At 41.5% G+C, this 26,393-nt stretch overlaps 1 protein-coding gene across 1 annotated transcript in view; it reads right to left on the bottom strand.

Annotated features, from left to right (window-relative positions):
• The window catches only part of ACAD11 (acyl-CoA dehydrogenase family member 11), a 69,996-nt gene that overhangs the window by 35,325 nt on the left and 8,278 nt on the right, over positions 1 to 26,393 (bottom strand). Inside the window, exons 3-13 of the mRNA XM_001514023.4 lie at positions 23,664 to 23,789; positions 20,947 to 21,108; positions 18,657 to 18,821; positions 15,738 to 15,885; positions 13,996 to 14,117; positions 12,924 to 13,030; positions 11,458 to 11,584; positions 9,468 to 9,545; positions 7,490 to 7,628; positions 2,411 to 2,518; positions 784 to 882 (exon numbers count right to left, since the gene is read on the bottom strand). Coding sequence (XP_001514073.2) covers positions 784 to 882; positions 2,411 to 2,518; positions 7,490 to 7,628; positions 9,468 to 9,545; positions 11,458 to 11,584; positions 12,924 to 13,030; positions 13,996 to 14,117; positions 15,738 to 15,885; positions 18,657 to 18,821; positions 20,947 to 21,108; positions 23,664 to 23,789 — 1,381 coding nt within the window. The remainder of the gene's footprint in view (positions 1 to 783; positions 883 to 2,410; positions 2,519 to 7,489; positions 7,629 to 9,467; positions 9,546 to 11,457; positions 11,585 to 12,923; positions 13,031 to 13,995; positions 14,118 to 15,737; positions 15,886 to 18,656; positions 18,822 to 20,946; positions 21,109 to 23,663; positions 23,790 to 26,393) is intronic.

Below are 26,393 nucleotides of genomic sequence, written 5' to 3'. Positions count from 1 at the left end.
CATGATCTCCCCCAGCGGCATTTTGGCCTTAGTCCCACTCTTACAGGGAGCTGGATGGAGGAAGGGAATTACCTTGACCTATCAGGCAAAGAGGGGGTGGGGTACAGGGCACTATAACAAAATGAGTACATTTCTTTTGGTTTACTGCAGAATGATTTAATAGTTTGTACCTGGGTTGGACCTCCTCTCAAAATTGATACTGGACAGTATTCGCTTTATGAATTCCTCAACAAAAAGGTAGAGATTGAATATCTACAGAAAAGGTGTTATTGGATGAAACTAATTTCTTTTGAAAAGTGTCAAAAAATTATTGTACACTTTTAATTACTTTAGATCAGAATGTAAAGCCTCATCTCTGTAATCTCTAATCTATATAGATATATATACTCTCCTTTTTTGTAAATATATATTCTCACCATTTTTAAAGCAGTGAAACTATACCAAAATAAACCATTTTTAATACATGATTCCATTCATCTCACTATAGACGTTTGATCCTACAAGTATATCTTATAATAAAATAATCTGAGTCTTGTATAGTGCATGTAAACCAATGGTTTGAAGAAATTTCTACATTAGAAATCATTAAAAGGTACTTGTGGTTTCCATCGTCATTACTCGGTTCTAAAATTACAGCTATTAATGGGATGATTCTTGTCTTTCATGTATTTTCCAAATGAAAAGCAAAGAAAACATATGGTGTTAGCTTAAAGTGAATGTCAACATTTTTAATTGCAGGCCTGAAGCTCTGATCACTTGTAATAGCCCAGTCTTCATACTGACCACTGCTCCACCACTTTTTGCCATCAATCACGTAGCCATCCCCATCTCGTTCAATGCTACATTCCATATTGGTAGCGTCACTTGAGGCAACATCGGGTTCTGTGAAAGAATACAAAGTGAATTTACTGATAAGGACAACCATAGAAATAGGCCAAAAAATTCCACCGGACTGTGTTTGGATTCCACTAACTAGGAGCAGGTGAAGAGAAAGATGGCATGGTAATTTATGAAACAATCTACCCAGTTTGGCTACCTATATTGATCAAATTAACTGGATAATGAACAACTCACCCATGCACTTTGGCTAAGTGTCAGGATTCCTGCAACATAACATTAAAAGCTGCCAACTGAGATGGAGGTTTAATTCTAAACTCACAGAGGAAACTATGAAACTGGACTCTTGGGAGAACTCTCGATTACCGTTTCCTATCCAAGTGTGGCCAAACGTTTTTGGATAAAAGTTTGCTAACATGTTTACAGCATTATCAAAGTCATAATTTATAAAAGAATTCCAGCCTCCACAGGTTTCTAGGGGGAAAAACAAAGTAATTCTACCCAAGGGAATCTTTGGGAACACTTAATTTACAGATAGGGTATAGTAAATAAAACAAATGGTCACATGAAGCAGAATTTTGCCTTGGGGCCAATGCACTCAACATGTACCTAGAAAAGATAACCCACCCTTTTTCCTCTCAAAGATACGAAGAAATTTTTAATATAGAACATATGTTGTGGACCAAAATTTTTTTAATGATCTCAAAAACATATATTCACATATTTGGCAACTTTTTGCCTTTGCTTGTCCAGATCTCATAATTAGATGTCTCTAGAACTTATTTGCAATACTCGAGACCCGTACTACCAGGTCTCAAAAGCAACGCTGATCCCACCGGTATTCTAGGCCTTACCATTATTGGTCCATAAGACAAGCGTATGCAAAGGAACTGACGGGAGTGGGGAAGCTGCACTATTAATTCCACATTTGAACTCAGAGAATCCAAAGCACACACAGAACTCTACTATCCCTGCAGCCAACTAAACTGCAACCAAACTGGAACCTCCAGGCTTAGTCTGAAGTTGTACCTGAACAGTACGAGGGGCTCGGTCTCAAACAAGGCCTCAAGCAAGAACTGAGGCTTAGAAATGTGGACCTGCATGAAACCCAACTAGGACCGATCTCACTTCTGAAAGGGAGGGGTAGGATAGTAGGTTGGGAAAAAAAAAACAACAACTCCTTGTGAAGTGCTGGGCTTCTGGCTGGGCCTAATTTTTTTGTGCACACACAGCAATGACAAGCTCAGTGCTGGCTAGGAATGCAGTTAGGCATCTAGTCCTGGCCCAAGTAGGGTATAACTCGGAGGAATGCAGGCTACCTTTCTCTCAGTCCAAGCCCAAGGCAGGGGCCCGCCAAAGGCCCCGACTCATGCAAAGCTTTTCCTGAAGTGTTTAGAGATGGAAGGGGTTGGGGAAGGAAGGGAGTAAGGGCCGTACGGAGGAAGGAAATGGAAAAAATGAAGCTAAGGCATCACCTCCATTCATTCCCAACAAATAAATGCCCTGGACCTTTGAGAAAACTTGATCTAAGTTGAGGATTTTAGAAACTGCCACAAAGTGATTTCTCTTTTACCAGTCATGCAGAAGCAGGACCTAATAGTTCCTTGAAGGAGAGGCTCAAGCCACTGTTTCTTTTGCTCCTCACTTCCATACAAGTGGAGTACCTCCATGTTTCCGGTGTCTATGGAACAGCAGAAAGAATATAAATTCATTAGAAAAGTTCTCCAGGCATGAAATTTTCAGATTTTTGAGCATGCCCACGTCAGTTTTGGCATTCAAAATAACATGAAAAAAGACGAAAAAGTTAACAGATGACATGATTTAAATCACAATCTCACTTAAGCAATACGCGATGGGTACATTTCCATTAACTTAGCCACAGAAGAGAACGCGGATTTCCAAAGCCCTTCATCTAAAATCATTCCCAATCAGGATGCAGGCCCAGACTGCTTTTTGGGTATTGGACATTTGAATTTTAATTTATTTCAGCCATATATCATTTCTCCATGACTAAATAGATTTTTATTGATATGGTTGGTTCATCTTTTTCTGAGATGAGCAAATGTTTTCATTTGGAACCTTGTTTTCTGCCCAGTTGGAAAAAAATCACTAAATCCTAGAGTTCTTTAGAGAATGCAATATCAGGTATAGTAGATCAAGAGATTTGCAAAAAAAAAAAAAGCTTTACAGAGGTGATAAAAGCTGATGGGCAAGCAACCAATTTATCACATCTGTTTTCACATTTAATAGACACAAGGACAGCTCTAATACAATCAATATTGGATCCAATTCTCCAGAAAGCATTGGATCTGTTTTGCAAATCTGGTAATGCATCATCAGCTGCTTATGTTATCATGCAACAATGGAGGAAGAAAAGTAGACAAAGAAAGCCCTATAGAGATTTATCCCATAGGAGATCTGCCTAAAAACAGGTAAGTCACTGAACCACATCCTTCCCTCTTTTAGGGCCTACTATAAGTTCACCTCTTCCAGGAAACCTTTCACAATTAACCTCTTCTCTTCTCCCCACTAGCCTGAACCCTGCAGGACCAAAAGCACTATTGATCAATCACTGATATTTACTGAGCACTTACTGCGTTCAAAGCACTGCACTCAGCAGTTGGGAAAGCCCATTACAGAAGAGTTGGTATGGAAAATCCAGGCCCACAAGGAGCTTACACACTACAGGGTGAGACGGACGTTAAGATAAATTACAAATAGATACGGTACAGAAATGCTGTTTGACCAGCGGAGTGGTGGACATCAAACCCAGATGGTCCTGGAGGCTCCTCCACTGGCAACTCACGGCCTGTGAATGGGACCCTACTTAAATCCCCTTTCGGGAGTCGAATCTTTCCCTTTTGGAGTGAGATCGGTAGCCACGGCAGCACCAGTGCCAGCCATGAATTCCTGGAGGCCCTACCTATGTCCAATTCGATTTCCCTGTTTCCACCCTGGCCGCTTTGTACATTTCTTGGTACATAGTAAGCGCTTGACAAATACCATCATTACTATTCTATCAGGGCTGCAGAGGCCTTGAATGAGCCCTTCCCAACACCCCACAAAAACAGGAATCCAATTCTACCCTGCTGGAGTGGTAGCCACATCAGGCAAACTCTTAAAAACGTGAAGAAAGGAGGTTCTGGAGATTGTGGTTGGGCTTCAGAAGACCTTTAGACTGTAAGCTCATTGTGGGCAAGGAAGGTGTCTGTTTATTGTTGTATTGTACTCTCCCAAGCGCTTAGTACTGCACTCTGCATGCGGTAAGCTCTCAATAAATACAACGGAATGAATGAATGAATGACCTAACCAGAGCTATGAGAAACCTGGAAACATATCTTTTGGCCATAATGTATTGTATAGCTCTTACTGTCTTTGTTACTGTCCTCGTTTTATTGATATTCTTGCCAGTGCCTGACCTCCTTTATTCTTAGATTGTGAGCCTTCTGTAGGCAATGCTTAATTGTCATTTTGGCATTTTTCCCCAGCACATAGTACAGGTACTCAATAATTACTACTGAATGGATGAATCCTCCACTACAGCCATCTCCACATTTGTCCTTTTATTTTTAGTTATGCTCAAGCATTTGGGTTCCAACTTCATATTCATTTTACGTTTGCTGATCTCCACCATTAGATTAAAATCTCCTCAGGGGAAGATCCTACTCTTCAGCAAATTCTTTCAGGAGACAGTACAGTGCTTTGCATATGGTACCTAGTATGGACAGTGTTTTCCACGAAATACTATTGGCGGTAGTAGTCTTTGATAAACTTTAGAGTTGCCCAAGTTGAAATCAGTTACATGAGGGGGAAAATAACTCTAAGGCTCGAAGCCCTGACGGAATTCCTGTGTGTTTTTAAAGTATATGGGTAGGAATCCAATTTTAAACTGAAAATACCTTCCTTCCAAACAACCTAAATGAATATGGTGTCCTAAAACTAGGATGGCGATGTTCCAAGCAATTTAACTGGTGAAAACACTCTGAACTAAGTCTCATGACTAAACTATCTTTTGGCATCAGGAAGAAAACACCCAATTTCCTATTTAACAATTATTTAATGTTTATCTATGTAGGAAGTCTGGACTCTCTGTTTACTATATTTTGGCTACTGAGGCAAAAAGGCAGAGGGTACCTTAGCTAACCTCTTTTATCACAGACTACTAAGGACATAGATTTTGCTAATCTGTGCTTCCCCTAATTTAAAAAATGCTGAAGGAGCTTTTCCCCAGCATTCTGGAAGCTGCTTTACCTTGATTCTACCATAAATTTGATTAACTGGTCACCAGGTGTAGCATATGGTACCGTTACACTGAGACTAAAAAGAAGAGACATTCCACCCAGTGGCAAGGTCTACAACTGTTATTATTATCATTGAATAATATTTCTTAAGTGTTTACTATGTGTTAAGCACTGGTCTAAGTGCTGGGGTAGATACGAGATAATCAGGTTAATCAGAGTCCTTATCCCACACGAGGCTCCTAGTTGAAATAAGAGGGAAAACAAGTACTGACTCCCCATTTTAATGTTGAGAAAACAAAGGAACAAAGAAGTGACTTGCCCAAGGCCACACAGCAGGAAGTGGCAAAATTGGGAGTAGAATCCAGGTCCTCACCCCGGGTAGCTATCGGAGTTCAAATGCAGTCCAGGATATTTATTTTGGGCCCCTTAGATCAGACCTCCTAAAAAGCTCCTGCAGTAAATCGAACAGATTGTGTATCAACCTCACATAAGCCCAGCAGAAAGGCAGCAGCATTTCTGGAGGCTTATTGTGCAGAATCTCTTTCCGGGAACCTCAGGATTACATAATCCAGATCAGATATAACCACTGGTCATGAACCACTCACCAGGCTTCTCCCTCCACTCCCACCTTTTATTATAGGTGCATCACCATCATCAACAGCGTTTACTCCATGCCTACTGTACGGAAAGCACTGTACTAGTTGCTGGGGAACATAAAAGCAAGAAACAGTCCCTACCTTGAGAAGTTCACATTGTACTAGTTGTTTGGGAATTTTAAAAATCCATATAAAACAAAGACTGTCTGTAAGGTGTTTACATTCTAACTTCACTCGTGACCTCTTTATATTACTGTATCCGCTGTTATTCTGCTCTGTGACCATGGGCTCCACCCATTCTTCCGGCCCACTGTCACACAAGGCATTACTGCTAGGCATAGGGAGGATTGGTCAGTTGATCAATTGTGTGCACAGCAATATACTATATGCTTGGGAGAGCACAATGTCACAGAGTTGGCATGCCCCAAAAGAGCTTAAAGTGTAGGGCTCAAGAGAAGCAGCATGGCCAAATGGCACAAGGCTGGGAATCAAAAGGACTTGTGGGTCTAATTCCAGCTCTGCTGCTTGTCTGCTGTGTGACCTTGGCCCAGTCAGTTCATTTCTCTGAACCTCAGTTACCTCATCAGTAAAGTGGAGATTAAGACTGTGAGCCACACGTGGGACACGAACCGTGTCCTACCCGATTAGCTTTATCTACTTCAGTGCTTAGTACGGTGCCTGGCACAGAGGAAGCCCTGAGAGAGAGAAAGAGAGAGAAAGATACACTCACACACACATCATCACTACTGTAAAACCAATTCAAACACAGGTCTTGCTGTCAGTAGGGCTTCATTTTACCTTCTGAACAAGTGACATCAGTAATACTCACCCAAATAGCAAAGCTCCACCACTTTCCTGCTGTGTGGCAAGTCACTTCTCTGCCTCCGTTTCTTCAGCTGCCAAATGGGGATTCAATCCCTGTGCTCCCTCCTATTGTGAGCCCCATGTGAGACAGGGACTGTGTCCAGTCTGATTAGCTTATATCTACCTCAGCACCTAGTACAGGGTCTGGCACACAGAAAGCACTTAAGCACCATTTAAAAGAAAAGGGCCAGAAAACATTCATTGCTGCATTTTAAGGGGCGTAAGGGTCAAGTGTGCTTGACCGTCCCACCCATGGACACCGATTTTCAACAGTTTAGTCTTCCAACTGAAGAAAAACCCTAGCCATACATTCTAAAGGGGACAACAGATGTAAATCGTTGACATATAGCAGATAAAATAAAGGGACTAATACATGGATGAATTGATACGTGAAATCTGAGACGCACAAAGAGCGTATCACCTGGGCTTCTTTCCCCACCCTCTACCAATTCACTTTCTATCAGTCATCCATGCCTCTAAATATCCCCAGACCTCTAAGAAGGAGGTTCCCTTCCACTATTAGGTAAAGTTTTTAAACGGTATTTGTTAAGCTTTTACTGTGTGATAGGCACTGTACTAAGCACTGGGCTAGATACAAGATAATTAGGTTGGACAGAGTGCCTGTCCCACATAAGGCTCAAAGTCTTAATCCCCATTTCACAGATGAGGTAACAGAGGCACAGAGAAGTTAAGAGACTTTCCCAAGGTCATACAGCAAACAAATGGCAGAGTTGGATTTAGAACCCAGGTCCTCTGACTCCCAGGCCCGTGAAGTAAATGAACGCAACCAGAATTGTAACATTATATCATGACATGCACCTTTGCCAAACAACTGATTTCACAGATGAGCTTGTGAGTTTCAAGGAATTGGCAAATTAAATTAAAAAGGGTGAAATTTTAAATCTTGTTCAAAGTATTCAATGAAGCGATTCCTTTAAATTATTTTGTAACCTGGTGCTTGGCAGTTGAAGATATCTGCCGCAAAAAAACATTTTCCGGTTTCTTCTGCAATCAGGGCATAGTCCAGTTGGCTGAGGCCACTTATGGCTGGCAAGAAGAGGTTCCAGAGACCCTCTGCTTTAGCCATTTCCTGTCAAGGTGGTGAAAATGTGAATGAGATCATAATCAGTCACAAATTTTCAATATAACTTCACAGAGAAATACTATCTTAAGTGTATTCCTTAATCTTCAAAATTCACTGCACAGCAATGAAAAGCTCTCAGTTTCTTCCTTACTGCCAGAAAGAAGCATATCCCAGAATGTGATCACCCCTATAACTTTTACTTCATGTTTTTCCTTCCACTATGAAAATGTACCTCTACATCTGAATCAAAGCAGATTCTCTCACCCTGATTTAAATCTCCTAATATTTTAAAGATGATATAAATTCAATTCTATAGGATTTGAATGGGAAAAACTCAAATTATTCTTTTCTTTGATGCCATTTTTTTTTTTTACCAATCAACTACCCCAGAATTTACCAGCTCTTCAAGGCATTGATTTTATGCTTTTCCTATCTTATTTATACCACTCAAACTTCTTCTTGATATTTTGGGATGTTCTCTATGGCTTTCTTTTCATTGCTTCCATGAGTATTTTTTTTATATACACCATCGAAAAAAGTCTTCCGCATTTGTAATACATGCTATCCAATTTCTTCATTTTCTTTTTTGCTTAAAATATGGAACATAAAATTGAACTAAATTTTATTATCCAGATTTTGCTTTGGGGGAGTGAATGTGCAGCCCCTTACACGGACTTCTGGGCAGGGGAAGAGAGGGAAAAAAATGGATCCTCCCAACCCTGTACAGAGGGCCGGCACCCAGGAGAAGTAGAAGAAATGAATAGCGCCAACTGGAGTTGAAGTTGGGGTGGAAGAGATGCCCCAAGTTGGTAGCTACTTCGTTTGGAATGGGACAAAGAGAAGGGCAAGCGAGGTGTTAGAGTCCCTGAGCCCCGTATTCTCCTAGGGGCATTGTTTCGGCTATTTCTTCCTAATCTCGGAATTTTCCCCGTATTCACAAAATATACAAGCTGGAAAAACTCTGTTGTTAGCCAATGAAAGTCAACAGGGCGCAGTTTCTAAACAGCTGATAGCATATTCTCACCACCTTCAAACACGAGCCCCCTTAGAGTAGAGAATGCATGAAATGTAAACTTCCCTTGGGAAGGGATGGTGTCTACCTACTCTAATGTGTTGTACTCGCCCAAGTGTTTAGTTCATCGCTGATTGATGGAAGAGGGCTGCAGGAGGCTTCTCTTTACTCTGTACCCAGAGAGTGCATTAGGAGCACGGCCTAGATGAAAGGACTAAGGTCTAGGTTCCATCCCCAGCTCTGCCACTTGCCTGCTCTGTGATCTTGGGGAAGTCACATAACTTCCATGTGCCTCAATTTCCCCATCAGTAAAATGGTGATTAAACCCTACTACCTCCTACTTAGACTGAGAGCCCCATGGGAGACATGGACTATGTCCAACTTGCTTATCTGGAATCCATCCTAGTGCAGGCTCAGTACAGTGCTTGACATAAAGAAGGGTTTAACAAATACCATCATTACAGGGGAGAACAGTGCTCTCTGTGGGTCAGTGTACCCCCCCATCATCACATTTCTAGGTATGAATTGATGCCAGGTGAGCATATCATTTCATCAGTTCCTGTTGGTCATGCTGGAAGGATGGTAGGATGGTAAATTTTTCATTCTTCTTTGCAAGAGTACCAAATAACAAAATAAGTCTTTAATTCTGTAAAAATATTCTGTCAGTCTTTTTTAAAGTTTTTCCCTCAAAAGGTGTTTGGGGGAGACCCTAAGTTGACACACAAAATAAAAAACATCAAAGTATAATCTCGACTAAAACTAACATTTACTTCTGATGATCATCAATTACCACAATAATTTCTAACACCCTTCAAGATCTTTTCCCCTTGTACCTTGAGCTTATCGATCACAAAAGGTTGTTCCCACTTGTCCAGAGAATTTTCGTTGCAGGTGTAGAACTCCATTACCTCCTTAAAACAGATAAGAATCAAATCTCAATTAGGACTTTTAAAAGGCTAAGCAATAATATATTACCCCTCCCATCCACCTCATTTGTGAAATAAAAAATTCCAAATTACATCTATGGTCTTTTTAGATCAAAATAAATTTAAACAGCACAGGTCAATCCAGTAACAATTATTTCTGTTGGACTTCTGTAGTGTGACATATAATCCTGAAGCCTCCTTCATAAGCAGCAAGATTCCCAAAATATCTGGTTTTTCCAATAGGTAGCCTAAGAAAAATGTGTACATCCTATATACATCTTCTCTCACACATAAAACAAGTGAAGTTATCATTACAGTTTCTCCTGGTGTTGAAACAGTTGACAGCCTCCAAATTTCCCTAAGAGAGACAGATTCTTACACTCTTGCTTTTACTTTCTTCCTTCTTTCTTCCTTCTCCTCTCTTTTCCCTTTCTCTCCTGCTCCCCAAATTTTTAGACTTAATTACATGAGCTTTAACAGAACCTTCCCCTGAAGTCTTTAGGATGCACAACTTTTGCAAATTAATAAATAAAATGGGGGGGGAATATGCAAGTAAATTCAGTAACTCAAACACATTTTTAAAAACCTACTTTAATTACACGGATATTTGATAAACACAAATGCACTGACTTTTCACTTTGACTGTGCCTGCCTAAACCTGACTTCAGTGACCCTCTTTAAGTACAGTACCCCCAAACAAGGCTTTTAGAGAAGCAGCGTGGCTCAGTGGAAAGAGCATGGGCTTTGGAGTCAGAGGTGATGGGTTCGAATCCCTGCTCCACCACTTGTCAGCTGTGTGACTGTGGGCAAGTCACTTAACTTCTCTGTGCCTCAGTTACCTCATCTGTAAAATGGGGATTAGGACTGTGAGCCCCACGTGGGACAACCTGATTCCCTCGTGTCTACCCCAGCGCTTAGAACAGTGCTCTGCACATAGTAAGCGCTTAAATACCAACATTATTACTTTTAAGAGCCAGGCCTTCGAAGAGTTGCCATCATCACAGAATTCTCTTACCCAGGACAGCACTAGTATTTTGATGGTTCTAAGCAAATTGGACAGCTGGAAGGACATTTTGAGAAAACCACTTTGCCACTCTACTCCTTAAGCCACTCTCTTCCTGGACTGAGCCCCAAGACTTAGGTTGCAGTCTTCCACACTGCCCCAGGCTTGAGTTGATTAAAGGGTGGAAATACTGAACCAGCAAATCGTCCCACTTTTTTTGCTGCCAAGACTACAACCACCAAGCTTTTTAGAAGCAGGAATACCCTGCAGTCTCCCCCGAGAGCTTAGTAGAGTGCTTTGCACCGACTGAATCCTTGAAAGCCAGGTCCAAGAATGACAGTCAGGTCAAACTAGCTTTGCTGGGTGACTGTCCACTTCATCCCCCACTACAATCGGCTCTGTTCTTGCAGAGCATTAAAATATCTGGGTTCTCTTTCATAGCCCAGTTTTGAAGGGAAATAATGCTGGGGCCCTTAGGAGGGCAAAACTGGTAAGTAGAGAAGCAGCGTGGCTTAGTGGAAAGAGCACGGACTTGGAAGTCAGAAGTCGAGGGTTCGAATCCCGGCTCCACTGCTTGTCAGCTGTGTGACATTAAGCAAGTCACTTAACTTCTCTGTGCCTCAGTTATCTCATCTCTAAAATGGGGATTAAGACTGTGAGCCCCATGTGGGACAATCTGATAACCTTGTATCTACCCCAGTGCTAAGAACAGTACTTGGCACATAGTAAGTGCTTAACAAATACCATCATCACATATTACCGACCGTTAAATTTAGGAGCTTCTAAACTTATGGACGCACCAACAACCCAAGTGTTCAACACACCTGGTGGTGAATTTCCTTTGGCTATAAATTTGCTTTATGTGTTAAGAAAAGTACTTTAAAATCAACTTACCTTTTCAGCTGGTAATATGTGTTTTTTCATGAACTGTTTCACCTTCATCAGAATTTCTTTACCTCTTTTAGTCCGTGGGAACAATCCTTCTGTAGTGTGGGTCGGTGGTACTGAAGTACTGAAGGTTCTGAAAGTTAGAAGAGCAAGTTATTTCGAGAATTCCAAAACCATCATCAAAGGATGTTTTATGCACCCAACTTTACATGGCGATTTGGGGAATACAGTAAAACTAATTTAGGAATAGTCCCTATTCCCTAGAAGCTTACCGAGAAGCAGTGTGGTTCAATGGAAAGAGCACAGGATGGGGAAACTTGGGTTTTAATCCCAGCTCCAACACTTGTCCACTATGTGACCTCAGGTAAGTGTCTCAGTGTCTGTGTCTCAGTTTCCCCAGCTTTAAAATGGAGATTCATTATCTATTCCCCACATTCATTCATTCTTTCAGTTGTATTTATTGAGCGCTTACTGTGTGCAGGGCACAGTACTAAGGGCTTGGAATGTACAATTTGATGACTGGGAGCCCCACATGGGTCAGGGACTGTGTTCGATTGGATGGTATTTTTCCATCTAGGCCAATGCTTAGCACGTAATAGGCACTTAACAAATACAATCAGTATTATTGTGCAAGGTTTCTCTAGCAAACCTTTGAATTTCAAACGTCAAATCGTTTGAAATTCGTTATTCGTGAAATCGTTAGAGAAGCAGTGTGGCTCACTGGAAAGAGCCCGGGCTTTGGAGTCAGAGGTCATGGGTTCGAACCCTGGCTCTGCCACTTGTCAGCTGTGTGACTTTGGGCAAGTCACTTAACTTCTCTGTGCCTCAGTTCCCTCATCTGTAAAATGGGGATTAAGACTGTGAGCCCCACGTGGGACAACCTGATTCCCCTGTGTCTACCCCAGCGCTTAGAACAGTGCTCGGCACATAGTAAGTGCTTAACAAATATCAACATTATTATTAACATTATTAAATTGTCAACTGATAACCCCATCACATGAACAATTTCGACTTTAAGCCATCAACAACCCAAGAATTGACCCAACCCATCTCTGACCCAAGAAAGAGCATGGCGAACAATCTGATATATATTCCCCACTGATACATATTCCCCACCACAGGCAAGAAGGCTGTCAAGATGCCATAGGTCTTCACCACTAAGGGAGAATGGGGACAGACCCCGATAGGAAAGGGATGGACCCAGACTGATCAAGGGTATGTAGACTTCTAGAGGTCAGAGGGAGGTATCTTAGTCCAGTAGAAATTTGCTTCCTGTCACTCCCCCTACCCACCTCTTAGACACCTGATGACCCAGTTTTGACATGGAAACACAACCCTCTTAACAATCTGTTTTAGTCCCATATTAGAGGTCCAACTAACGAACTAAAGTCACTTTCAGGGTTTTATTTTCAACAATTTGTCACAAAGAGCTTTATCTTGTTTAGCCATTAATACACATAAACCTGCCTTACTTTTGTGAGAGTTGTAATCCAATTTCTGCCAGGGGTTTCACGACACTGTCAAACAGACAACTATTTTCACCTGAAGAATTTCCACGAATGGATCTATCATACACTCCCTAAAGGCAAATTGAGATTAAAAAGAGGTAGATTAAAGACTGAATGTATATATTAGAATTATAAGTAGTATCTGATATATAGAAACTGACATCTTAGAGAGGCTCCACTGTTCAAGGTTCCCACAGGGTGAGATGGAACACAATGGAGAGGAATAATAATGGTATTTGTTAAGCACTGATTATGTGCCAAGCACTGTTCTAAGCACTGGGGAAGATACATGTTAATCAGGTTGGACACAGGATCTAGAGAATGGCGTGAAGTGTGCAGAGTGGGCTTGTTTCCCTTCATCGTTTTAAAATTTTTGTTAGGTAAGCAGTGAATGCACGCTTTCCCGGGCCTAAGACCTATCTTACAAAAAGAAAAAAAAACAGAATAGAAAAGGAAAAAGTGGGAAAAATGCCCTAGCAACTTCAGCCAGACATGACTAAGCACATGACTAGACATCTTTATAGAGATGGGGCTAATGACAAAGTTATTTTTGGTCCTCAACAATAGTACTTTGGTTTGGTTGAGAAGCAGCGTGGCTTAGTGAAAAGAGCATGGGCTTGGGAGTCAGAGGTCATGGATTCTAATCCCAGCTCCGCCACTTGTCAGCTGTGTGACTTTGAGCAAGTCACTTAACTTTTCTGTGCCTGTTACCTCATCTGTAAAATGGGAATTAAGACTGAGAGCCTCACATGGGACAAACTGATAAGCTTGTATCTACCCTAGCGCTTAGAACAGTGCTTGGCACATTGAAAGTGCTTAACAAATACCATCAATATTATTATTATTTTTATATTTGCCATGGAATGTATTGCACCACCTACAATCTGCATTAGCTATAAGTCACACTGTGAGACCATCATTGGGCAGGGATTGTCTCTATCTGTTGCTGAATTGTACATTCCAAGCGCTTAGTACAGTGCTCTGCACATAGTAAGTGCTCAATAAATACTATTGAAGGAATAAGTCAAACAGTTACCTGTGCTATTCCAGCCATTTTAAAATATGAAAGAGCGAGAAAGAAATTCCAGTTGGGAAGCGTAGGGCTAATGTCCCGACAGCGGCAATAAATTGAAATCAGTTCTTCAACTGATGGTATTCCTATAAAAGGAATAAAAAGTAAAGGCTTTTGTATTACTGAAGATATTTTTTCAGAACATAGGATTGACAACGATCAAAGTATTCATGAACAGGTTTTCTAAATTTGGATTCCTTAAAATGCAGGGAAAGGAATAATTTGTTATTCCTTTTACCATTATTTTACCATTATTCATTTTTCCACCACTATGCCCACTTCAGAAAACCTTCCTAAAATGGTATCTTCTCCAAGAGGCCTTGGCTAAGCCCTCGCTTCTCCTATCCGCCCTCCCCTCTGTCAACTACACACTTAGCCGCGAATTCTTTAAGCAGTATGATACTCAACCCAGCCCCACAGCACTTATTAACATATCCTTCTGCTCTACAATTTCTCCTCTCTGTAATTTATTTTAATGTCTGTCTCCCCCTTCAGACTGTAAAATCCCTGTGAACAGAGATCACACCTACCAACTCTGTTATAGTGTATTTCCCCAAGCGTAGAGTACAGTGCTCTGCACATAGTAAGCACTCAATGAATACCACTGACTGACTGGAGAGTGGGAGGACTGAACTGAGTGAGGGAGACAAGAGGAAGCTGAAACAGTAATCAAGCTAGGATATGGCAAGTGCCTGTACTAGCATGGTGCCAGTTTGAATGGAGAGGACGGGGCGGATCCTGGAAATGTTGTGGAGGAAATCCAGTGACTGACTGGATAAAAGGGTTGACAGAGGAAGAGGAGCAATGCTAGGGTTGTAGGCTTGAGAATCGTACAGGATGGCTAGGTTTCTCAACTGAGATGGGAAAGAACAGTGCCTTCCACATAGTAAGTGCTTAAATACCATAAAAAAAAAACCGAGGCGGAGGAGAGGATTTGTGGGCAAAGTCAAGGAATTTAGTTTGTGGAGCTGGTGGGGATTCCGAGTAGAGACAATAATGGTATTTGTTAAGCGCTTACTAGGTGTCAAGCACTGTTTTAAGCACTGGGTAGATACAAGCTAATCTGATTAGACACAGTCCCACAAAGGGCTCACAATCTTAATCGCCATTTTACAGATGAGGTAACTGAGGTGTGGAAAAGTGAAGTGACTTGCCCAAGGTCACACAGCAGACAAGTGGCAGAGCTGGGATTAGAACCCAGGTCCTCCTGCACCCCAGGCCCATACTCTATCCATTAGGCCAAGCTTTGTGAGATTGCAGAGGAGAAAGGTCAAGGTTAGCAGGAAAGATCTGGAAGTTATCCACACTGACGAAGCTGTGAGCATGGATAAGCTCTCCAAAAGAGTGAAAGTATACTGAGAACCAAGGGGGATCCAGGTGACAGTTTGAATATAGGGTTTAAAAACCAAGCGGGACTCAAGGATCAGCTAAGGTCTGATTTGTTTATTTGACTGTATGTGCTGATGCCGAATTATTCTGCGGGAACTCCGGGGAACCAGAGCAAATAAGAATACAAATTGCTACTGCCAGTGCTGTCATCGTGGCCGCCATCATGACCACTGCACGCTGCCTCTAGAACCTGGGTTTCGGTCAATCCCAGCCCCCATTCCCTTGTCCTGTCCCTTGGTGGACGCCCTTGTCGCAGCCCCCCCTACGTCTGAGTGAAGCTGGGCAACTGCACTAGTATTATTAAATAAGTTCAATACCTACAGTATCTTCATAAGAAAGCATATTCTTAGCAACTAAAACTGGAATTGTCTTGGGCCAGAAGTAGAACAGGCACAGGTATGCTAAATCTGATAAAGGATGACCAATCGTTGAAAGTTCCCAGTCTAGAACTGCCACAACACGAGCCTTGAAACAAAAAGGTTTGAAGAGTTAGAATTGCAAGTTACTGGTATAAAAAGAAAACGGATTAAATCAAATACCGTCTGACACCATCAGCCTTTTCACACTAGAAAAAGCCAAGTGGATCTTCAGTTTGTACAATCGTCTCAGGGATTCACGATTTGAACTGGTTGGTGGATTAACCAAATTATTTTACTCCCCTCCCTGTTGATGCCCACCTTTTAGTCATTTCACTGCCTGTTACCACTTCCATTAACAGGGTGGGTAGAGGTGAAATTTATATCTATTAGTTTGCTACTTGTCAGCAGCAAAGAAAAGTTTTGTTCGGAAAGAAGCTACTGGCTATCAAGTCTGTAATACTTTTAGTTCATTTATCCATGCTACTCTGTGTCCTCATGACCGCAGATAATTGATAGCTTTTGTGATAACTGCCAATAAACAGATTCTCAAGCCATTTGGACATTGACCAAAGTGGAAAAATACCCCTGATCCACGAATGCTGGAAACTGAATACCTGAATCCACATGTTTAAAGTTGGAATGGTGCAGAAGGGCTGGAGAATTCTCAGAACAGACCCTGGTATTTTGAAATGAGCGGGGCAGCTATGCCCCACATTTTAACTTCCCTTCTAACCATGCTCTTATCTGCTGAGAGGGAAGGGGAAAGTGGGTTTGCCTGGAATGGTATCCTCACTTCTGAATTTCTGAAAAATCCACGTCTGTTTCAAAACTTTAACCAACAGTACAAACTTACAAATGATTTCCAAATCTTGCTAAATATTTGCCAAACTATTATGCAAGATTTATATTATGCCCAAGTCCCACTTGTTTCCAGGTTAAAGGTTGAATCTGTTTCAAAGTGCAATGAAATAATGGGGTTACTAATGCAATGACAAGCCCTAAACCATTAATAAATAATATGGAAACAAATGGGATGGAGAAATTTTATAGATTCACTACCCCCTTAGCACTACTCTTCGCTGGCATTTTTACTTTTCCTAAATACCCTGTCCCCCCCATTCCATGTGATAAGAGTTAGCCACAAATTGAGGGGGGGCAACATTCATAGCAATTTAATTATCCCTCATCAATTAAATGATTTGAAACTCTCCAAAGAAAATAATCACCAAAAAAAATACTTAAAATTGATTGATTGTTGAATAGTTTTCCCAAAGCTATAGAGTTTAGAGAGACTCTTACCCAAACTGTCCCACCTTCTGCCTGTCTAAAAGTAAATGGCAGCTGCTACAATAACATGAAAGGAGTATATTTTGTGATAGCGTAACTAAAATGCTAATTCTATAGCCAAAGGTACATTTCAAAATAGGAAACATCTGTTTGATCTTCAAGTTGATGAATATTTACCAACTCATATCATTCATACTAAATGTAAAATGAAATTATATTCTGACATGCAAAAAATGATTTTAAATTCATATGCCTATTTGAGATTTTAATAATTAAAAGGTTCCCCCTCCCAACCAAAAAAATCTTTAAAAAATATAAAATGGAATTACTGGGTTCATATGAAGAGTAAATCATCCAACAGATTCATTGGTGGTATTGCTAATACAATGAAGTTGAGCCTTTTAAACCACTGAAAAGTTTTTTTGATTTTGTAGATCAGAAAAATAGAAAATGTAACTTAGCATGTATTAGTGTACTAAGGTTAAGAATCATGATTTTCTTTATATATGAAATGTTGATTTAGTCTTCTGCAGAAAAGCCTACCAGTATAACAGGCGTGATCCAGCAGAAACTGATGGACTGAATATTGGGATAATATTCAGATAGTTAAAGGTGGGATTGTGAAACATCATAGATGATATGACGTGGCTCAGTGGAAAGAGCACGGGCTTTGGAGTCAGGGCTCATGAGTTCGAATCCCAGCTCTGCCACTTGTCAGCTGTGTGACTGTGGGCGAGTCACTTAACTTCTCTGTGCCTCAGTTCCCTCATCTGTAAAATGGGGATTAAGACTGTGAGCCCCACGTGGGACAACCTGATTCCCCTATGTCTACCCCAGCGCTTAGAACAGTGCTCGGCACATAGTAAGCGCTTAACAAATACCAAAAAAAAAAAAAAAATGTTTCCCAGCTTTCTCCAACTACTCCGGGGCCATTTACAACCAACCGTAAGGCCAGATCCTTCCAAGTAGACAAGCCACTCCCTCGTCAGAAGCTGAATGGTTTTGGTGGTTTCTCTCAGGAAACCAAACATTAACTTCCTCTGAAGTGTTCTAATACCCTAAATACAAAATGCGGTCTTGAGCACAGTATTTTATAATCGCCCAAAGGAGGCAGGTACAGTAAGCTTAGAAACCAAAACACATTTTTTTTTCCTGAAACCACATAATGAAATCACAGGGAGGTTAGATATTCCGACCACACTGCTCCAATTTCCCCATCCTGGCCCACAAGCCTCTACTCCCAAGTTTATATAGCCAGTTTTTACGGATTCAACATTCTCACGCTAACCATTATGTTTCCATTCATCTTGTACAGAGCTGTACTTCAGGGAATTTTGGGGAACTCATGAAGTACCAAATAAATGGAGACTGTCCAAAAGGTGGACAGGAAGAAATGATATTAACCCAAAAGATAATGCCAGAGTGGCCCAACATAAAGCTATACTTTTAAGCAGCCTTTTATATTCATTCTATCTGAAAACAAAGCAAAACAACAAAATACAATAATGATTAGGCATTGCTAATCGGCAAGTCACTTTTTTTCCCCCAGAAAATAGGATACATAAAGTTACACACAAATATGTACGCTACCTCTTTTGGATGAAAAATTATGTTATCTAGTTTGAAGTCTCCATGAATCAAATTTTCTTCATTGTCATTAGCTGGCAAGTTTTTCATTAACCAGGCAGACAACTGATTCATAGCAGGAATGTCCTGGTGAGCAGTTGCACGATATTGCTCTGTCCAAGTTGATACCTGATCATAAATAATAGATGGAGTAGAACAAAGAGTAAATGAGCACCAGGCCCTATAACATTTAAATAAATCACAATTATACTGAAAGTGGCTCAACTAGCCATTTTATAATGGGGTTTGAAGTGATTTACTTTTTACTAGTCACTTCAACTAAAAACAAATGAGACCTGTAATTTTGTTTAAAGACGTTATTCATCAGTTCCTACTTTGCTGTCTTAAGTTACTGATTATAGTCATTTTATGTTTGTCTTGGTTCTTTTCATGAATCCCAAATACCCAGTACCATAGTGTGGCCCTTTTGGGTACTTAAAAAGTACTTCTTAATCACTGGAAGAAGGAAATTCAGGCATCAAATTGATAATTATCTCCAGTCAAGCCTAGAAGTAATCACTCTATAAACAAACTGGACACCAGCAGAGTGAAGCAGCACAAGAAGCAGCAGGGCCTAATGGAAAGAACATGGGAGTGGGAGTCAGAGGACCTGAGTTCTAATCCTCAAGCAGCGTGGCTCAGTGGAAAGAGCACGGGCTTTGGAGTCAGGGCTCATGAGTTCGAATCCCAGCTCGGCCACTTGTCGGCTGTGTGACTGTGGGCAAGTCACTTAACTTCTCTGTGCCTCAGTTCCCTCATCTGTAAAATGGGGATTAAGACTGTGAGCCCCACGTGGGACAACCTGATTCCCCTGTGTTTACCCCAGCGCTTAGAACAGTGCTCGGCACATAGTAAGCGCTTAACAAATACCAACATTATTATTATTATTATTAATCCTAGCTCTGCCACTTGCCAACTGTGTGACCTTGGGCAAGTCATTGAACTTCCTCTGTGCTGCAGTTTCCTCACCTGTAAAATGGGGATTCATTACCTAATAATAATAACAGTAATAATTAGTATGTTGTTTTTAAGCGCTTACTATGTACCAAGCACTGTTCTGAGCGCTGGGGTAGGTACAAGGTAATCAGGTTATCCCACATGGGGCTCACAGTCTTAATCCCCACTTTACAGATGAGGTAACTGAAGCACAGAGATGTGAAATGGCTTGCCCAAGGTCACACAGCTGACAAGTGGCAGATCCAGGATTAGAACCCATGTCCTCTGATTCCCAAGCCCGGGCTCTTTCCGCTAAGCCACACGGCTTCTCCCTCCTGTTCTCCCTCCTACTTAGACTGTGAGCACGTGAGGGAACTGATTATCTTCTATCTACCCCAGCACTTAGTACAGTGCTTGGCACATAGTATGCACTTATATACAACATTACTACTACTAATAATAGTTATGAGATTTTCAGTGATCTTTGATACCATCTACTAAATCTAAATATAGAGCATTTATTTCTCTGAGTCACAGTTTGTTACGCTTCCTGGCTTTCTACGATTCTTTCAGCTTAAGGAGTTGGTCATCACTTGGTACCCTCTCCCCAGTCCTCTGAGCCTATCAGAATCAGCAATTCCTACCCCTTCAAATGCTTTCTCTTCACGAATCTTCATCAATTTCACAGCAGGTTTTTGACAATAATGTGAAAATGAAGTCCAATAAGAAGAAAGTTAGAATTTCTGGTGGGAAATTCTAGAGGATTCCATTCTAATGTGGGGCCGGAACGGCAGACCACAACCGCTCTGATCTCCACAGGCCCTCTCAGGTGCACTCAGATGGCTTTAAGCGCCTCAGAACCTCTGACTCCCAAGCCCGTGCTCTTTCCACTAAGCCACGCTGCTTCCCCTGCCCCTATGTTTTACTGTTACAGGGGCCACTTAAATGGTCAACAAAATTATTGTGTGCCAAGGATAAGTCTTGAATAATAGATAGAAAAGAAACATTAATAGAAAATGTATCGGTAAACCTAAGTGAACGTGTATTTCATTTACACAATAGTGCTCATTAAAATCCAAGCAGGCATAATTACAAGAATGTGTTACTTGTACATCATTTCATTTGAAAAACCTAAAGGAAAATTCCTTCATGTGCCCAAAAGATATATTTTGAAAATTAGAACTACAACTCTTTAGAGATTAAAAAAAGCCTAAACTTAAGTCTATATGGTTTATTATTTCAAAACAGTCATCCAACATTTCAGCCTGAAACAATACCATCAAGAACCTGACAAAGTTATTTCCACGGCACACATTACCTGTCTCTTGCAGTACCCTATTCCTCTACCATATCCTTCCAGATCCAATGTCTTTAAATTCAATGAATGTAGCTGTGCCAGAGTTTCTACCGCAGCCACAAACAAAGCTGAACGTTCTGCTGGAGTAATGCCAGGTACTGTGAAATCACGAAAGATACGACCCTAGAGAAACAAAACACTGCTTTTTAGAAAACCGTCATTACAGTACAACAGAATTTTCATGGAACATGTCTACCAACTCTGTTAATATTGTACTCGACCAAGCACTTACTGCAGCATTCTGCATACAGTAAGTGCTCAATAAATATGATCGAATGAATGACTGAATGATTGATTAAATGAACTAGGTCCATTTTGCAAATCCAGCCACCCTCAGTAGGTCCTAACTCTAATTTGTGCCAGAAGATTACATTTCAGTTTGGCAGTGCGGAGGTTACAAGTAGGGACTTGAATTATCAGTTCCAATGAAAACCCTCTACACCCACAGAGGTGTCACCCAGAAATCTTGAGACTGCTTCCAATTCAACTCATGCCTCTTTCTGGTTCGGTCACCATCTCTGCTTAGCTTAACTGGGCCAAGGCTAGAGCTGAACCCTAGAATCTCATTTGTCATTTCAACTGGGCCCACTTTCCTTTTATTTCAAAGCCCAGAAAATACAGATAAACTGGTTTGAAATTCAAACCAGCCCACTTTTGTGGAATTTTTAAATTTTTAAAATGAGGCTCTTGGCATATTTAGGCCTTATATATATATCTACACACATATATGGCCTAAATTTACGTTGTTGTAGTCACACCTTTCAAAAATGGTCATAGAGATCTGGCTCAGTTTTTGTAGACTTTTCTCTTCCGGATTTGGACCACTTTTTTGGTGACTTCACTTTCTGGCTGTACTGTACTGACACCTGGAGGAAAATGAAGGACCCGATTAAAGGCACCTTCTAGCTCGGTGTGAAGCCAGAAAGATCAAAAAGTGAAAAACAGGCCTGTCTGTGACTTAATTTTAACACCGTGAAAAATATTCACTTCAAGGGAAAATCTTTTTAATGAAGATCTGTTAACTTAAAGATCTACTTGAACATGCTCCAGTCCATCTCCTTGGCCAGTTTACATAACCTAGGGCCAGCAGTGGGGATGGAAGCCTCTTCAAAAATCCTACCCAGAGGTCTTGAGTAGAATGTGTTCAGATGGTTAGGTTTGGCTCTATTTTTCTGTAATAGGAGCCCACAGAGATTGTTGACTTTGCAGTGATATTTACCAAGGCACATGCCCCAGGCATTGCCCTGAAAGCTAACGAGTGTAACAGACACTTCAAGAGGTACATTTGTTCATTCAAATCGCCAATGCCATTTAGTGACCTGATGACGCTACTTTAATAGATGACTCACTGAAATCTACCAAACAATGGTACTTATTGAGTATTTGTGTGCAGAGCTCTATACAAAGCACTTGGGAAAATACAATACAGTTAGTAGACATGATTCTTGAGGAGTTCAGAGAGGTGAGACCTAACAGTTTTTTTAGAAAAATGATCTGGGCAGCAGAGGGAAGGACTGGAGTGGGGAGAGTGGAGGCTGGTGCAGCAGTCAAGGCAGGATATAAGTGTTTAGATCAATGTAGCAGCAGTTTGGATGGAGAGGAAAAGACGGATTTTAGTGATGATGTGAAGGCAGAACTGACAGGATTTGGTGATCCTGAGTAGATGGGATTAATGAGGGAAAATGAGTAGAGGATAATGGCAACATTATGGCCTTGTGAGACAGGGTGGGGAGTGGTGCTGTCTACGTTGATAAGAAAAACAGGGCGATGTCAGGGTTTGGATGGGAAGGTGAGGAGGTCTCTTTTGTTAAGTTGGAGATATTGGCAGGACATACAAGTAAAGACGAGGAAAGTGAGCCTCCACTGAAGGAGAGAGGTCAGGGCTGGAGAGGTAAATCTGGCAATCATCTGTTTACTGGTGGCAGCTGAAGCCACAGGGGATAAATTCATTCAACAGTATTTATTGAGCACTTACTATGTGCGGAGCACTGTATTAAGCGCTTGGGAATAAATGAATTGTCCAAGGGAGTAGGTGTAGATAGAGAATGCACCTGAGCTTTGACAGATACCCACAGTTAGAAGACGGAAGACAGAGGAAAAGACTTTGAAAACAACTGAGAAGGACTAATCAGAAACACAGGAAGAGAATCAAAAGAGTGTCAGTGAAGCCAAGGGTAGGTAATGTCTCAAGGAGAAGGGGATGGTCCACAATGTCGGAGGCAGCTGAGAGGTCGAGGAGCATTACGATGGGGTAGAGGCTGTTGGACTTGGCAAGAAAGGGGTCACTAGTGGTCTTAGAGAGGGCAGTTTCTGTGGAGTGAAGGAGGCAGAAGCCAGATTGGAGGGAGCCAAGGAGAGAATTGAAGGAGAGGCGGTGGGTCTAGACAACTTGATCAAGGGGCTTAGAAAGGAATGGTAGGAGGAGATGGGGTGATAACTGGAGAGTGATGTGGAAAGAAGAGAGTGGGATCGTAGCGGGACATGAGCAAGAATAGGTGGGAGGGGGAGAGCAGACTGCATGCCTAAAAGCCAACATTGAGGAGTTTCTGTTTGATGACATTAAAGAGTGTGGCATCTAAGTGTACAATACGCAAGGAGCATTTTACTTAGCAGCACCTGAAACATTATCATGAGCATATGTTTTTTCCACTATTAATATTTTTTACCGAGGGACTCACCTGTACATGTTCCATCACATAAAATTCCGTTCCAATCACAGAAGCATCATCACAGTACAGTAAGGGCTTAGGAACTGGGAATCCATTTGAAAATAAGGTTTTCAGCACACGGAATTCTCTATCAATCTAAACACAATAATGGTTACAGAATATTCAAAATCATCACGAGTATAGCGATACCAATTGATTAACAGACAGGTTTCCAGCAGCTCTCAAACAGACTTCCTCTCTAATACCAAAATCAAAGTTTCCAGTTTATTTTGCTTCTTTAGATTGTAAGTTCCTCTAGGACAGGACACTGAAGAGATGATAAATAATTGATCCGAGAAAATGAAGGCAAAGATTTCAATTTGAATTTAGAAAAAGTTACATCAAAAACCCCAATAGTGTATAAGTAGTGAAAAAAACAAAAGCTGCTTTTCAAGAAAGTGAAGCTAAATGTTTGTATTTAGAGTGGGCTATATGATGGAAGAATTAATTTGTAAGGAAGGAGAATTTCATGGTGGGGGGGAATGCTAAAAGAAAAGATGGATTTATTATTCCAGTGGGATTTTAACGGTTCTCAAAAAGTTCCCAAAATGACCAAACCATTATATTAATCAAAAACTATTCACAGGTGGTATATGTTTAAAACAGATGTACCGCTAACACATTAGAAGAATTTTTAAAATCCAGTTTATCAGCTTCGGTATTATGTAGAGCTACCGGGGGGGTAGGGGGGCAGTTTGCCCTCTCTCCAAAGTTTGAAGAAAGTAATAGAATTTAGAGTGATTTAGACATACTGGAAAAATGGTTATTCAAAAACAGGACAAAATTTAATGTGGAAAAGAGTAAGAGGTGAAAAGCAATATAAATCCAAGATGGGGAAAGGCTGGCTAGGCAAAAACTTAGTACAGAGGAAAGGTCCGATAATGATTATAGCTGACCCGAAACTGAATAGAAATCAACAACAAATTTATTATTAAAGCCAGTATGATATTGGATGGTACCAATAGGCACATAATAGATGTAAGTTATAAAATGATCCTCCATTTTTCTCTGCCCTGATTCTTTACAATGGACTGGTAAAAGGTCTGAAGATGATTCCGCCCTGGCTTGTCTCTGGCAGTGCCACCTTCTCATGACCTGAGAATGCTGGGCAGCCATCCGACTGCCCACGGGTAGGGAGGCAGCGTGGCTCAATAGAAAGAGCCCGGGCTTGGAAATCAGAGGTCATGGGTTCTAATCCAGGCTCTGCCGCTTGTCAGCTGTGTAACTTTGGGCAAGTCACTTAACTTCTCTGTGCCTCAGTTTCCTCATCTGTAAAATGGGGATTGAGACTGTGAGCCCCACATGGGGCAACCTGAACACCTTGTATCCTCCCAGCACTTAGAAGAGTGCTTTGCACATAGTAAGCGCTTAATAAATACCATCATTATTATTTCCCTTTCAGCAGAAAATCAAACACCATCAAGAAGCTGAAGAAGCAACTTTAACTTTGCAACTGTCCACAAGGCTGGGCTGTGGAGTTAGGTCATGGGTTCTAATCCCAGCTCTGCCCCGACTGCTGCATGACCTTGGGCAAGTCACCTCACTTCTCTGGGCCTCAGTTCCCTCATCTGTGAAATGGGGATTGAGGCTGTGTCCAACCCGATTGGCCTGCATCCACCCCAGTGCTTAGTACAGCACTGGGCACTTAGTAAGCACTTAAACACCATTATCATTATTTTTATCACTGCCCCTAGTCGTTGCAGTGTCCTGTCTCACCTCTACCACTGACTCAAATTGAGCTCCTGATGTCTACAGGACAGGCTGGCAGCAAACTGTCTAGGGGGTCAAGAGACAAGACTGCCCCAGCTCTTCACCTGAGTGGTCACCAAGCATCTCTTCTCTCCAGGAGTTAAATGAGCTTCCCGGTCTCTCTTTCTCCTAGCCTCCCTTCCCCCAGTTAAGTGCTTGTGCTGAAATTTTATTGAATCATGGTTATTTTCTGTTCTCTTCTGTTCTAGAGACACTCTCTTTTAAATCTAATAAAGACAAATACCAGGGGGAAGGGAGGGAAGAGAGCTCACGAGCTGCACTTCAGCAAACCTGCCACCTACACATCACAGGCAGATTCCTCCCGGGGCACGTTGTGGACGGTGGCTCGAAATAGTGCAGAGCCCACAATTGCCAAACTCACGAGAACCGGCAGTGACCCAGGCCTCCACATTGGATCTCCCGCTGGATGGGGGCCATTCTCAGTACTGATGGGCCTGGTCATGGGAGACCTTGGACGGTTTACCCAGAGCCCTCCCATCCTGAAGAAATGCTTCTATTAAAAGTTCCCACTAAGAGCAGTGACACATGTCCCACCCACCATCTTCTACTCAATCTTGCTATTTCTGCTCACAAGGTGGTGGCAATTCCCACAGTTTCCCGGGGCATCCAGCAGCAATATCACCTTCTTCTGCTCAGATCAGAGACATGAAGGTGGAGAGGGAACTCTCCTCCTCCATCGATATCCGGCTAGCTATCGCTAGCAGTTTAGACGATTTTTTTTAAACTCACTCAAACCCTGCCTTATTTAGTGCTACTGGTTATTTGTTATTGGTTATTGGTTGTTACCCACAGCTAGTAAGGGACACTGGTCACTCCTTTCTCCACAATAAAAAGCTGGGTAAGGGCAGCGCAAAGCAGAACAGCATTAACAGAACGGTGTGAAGCAGAATAGTCTAGTGAAATGAGAAAAGGCCGGGGGGTCAGAGGATC

Source organism: Ornithorhynchus anatinus, chromosome 8, assembly GCF_004115215.2.
Source record: "Ornithorhynchus anatinus isolate Pmale09 chromosome 8, mOrnAna1.pri.v4, whole genome shotgun sequence".
In the NCBI taxonomy this organism is placed as follows: domain Eukaryota; kingdom Metazoa; phylum Chordata; class Mammalia; order Monotremata; family Ornithorhynchidae; genus Ornithorhynchus; species Ornithorhynchus anatinus.
Note: the sequence above shows the minus strand (reverse complement) of the source record. Positions and strands in the feature narration are given on the sequence as shown.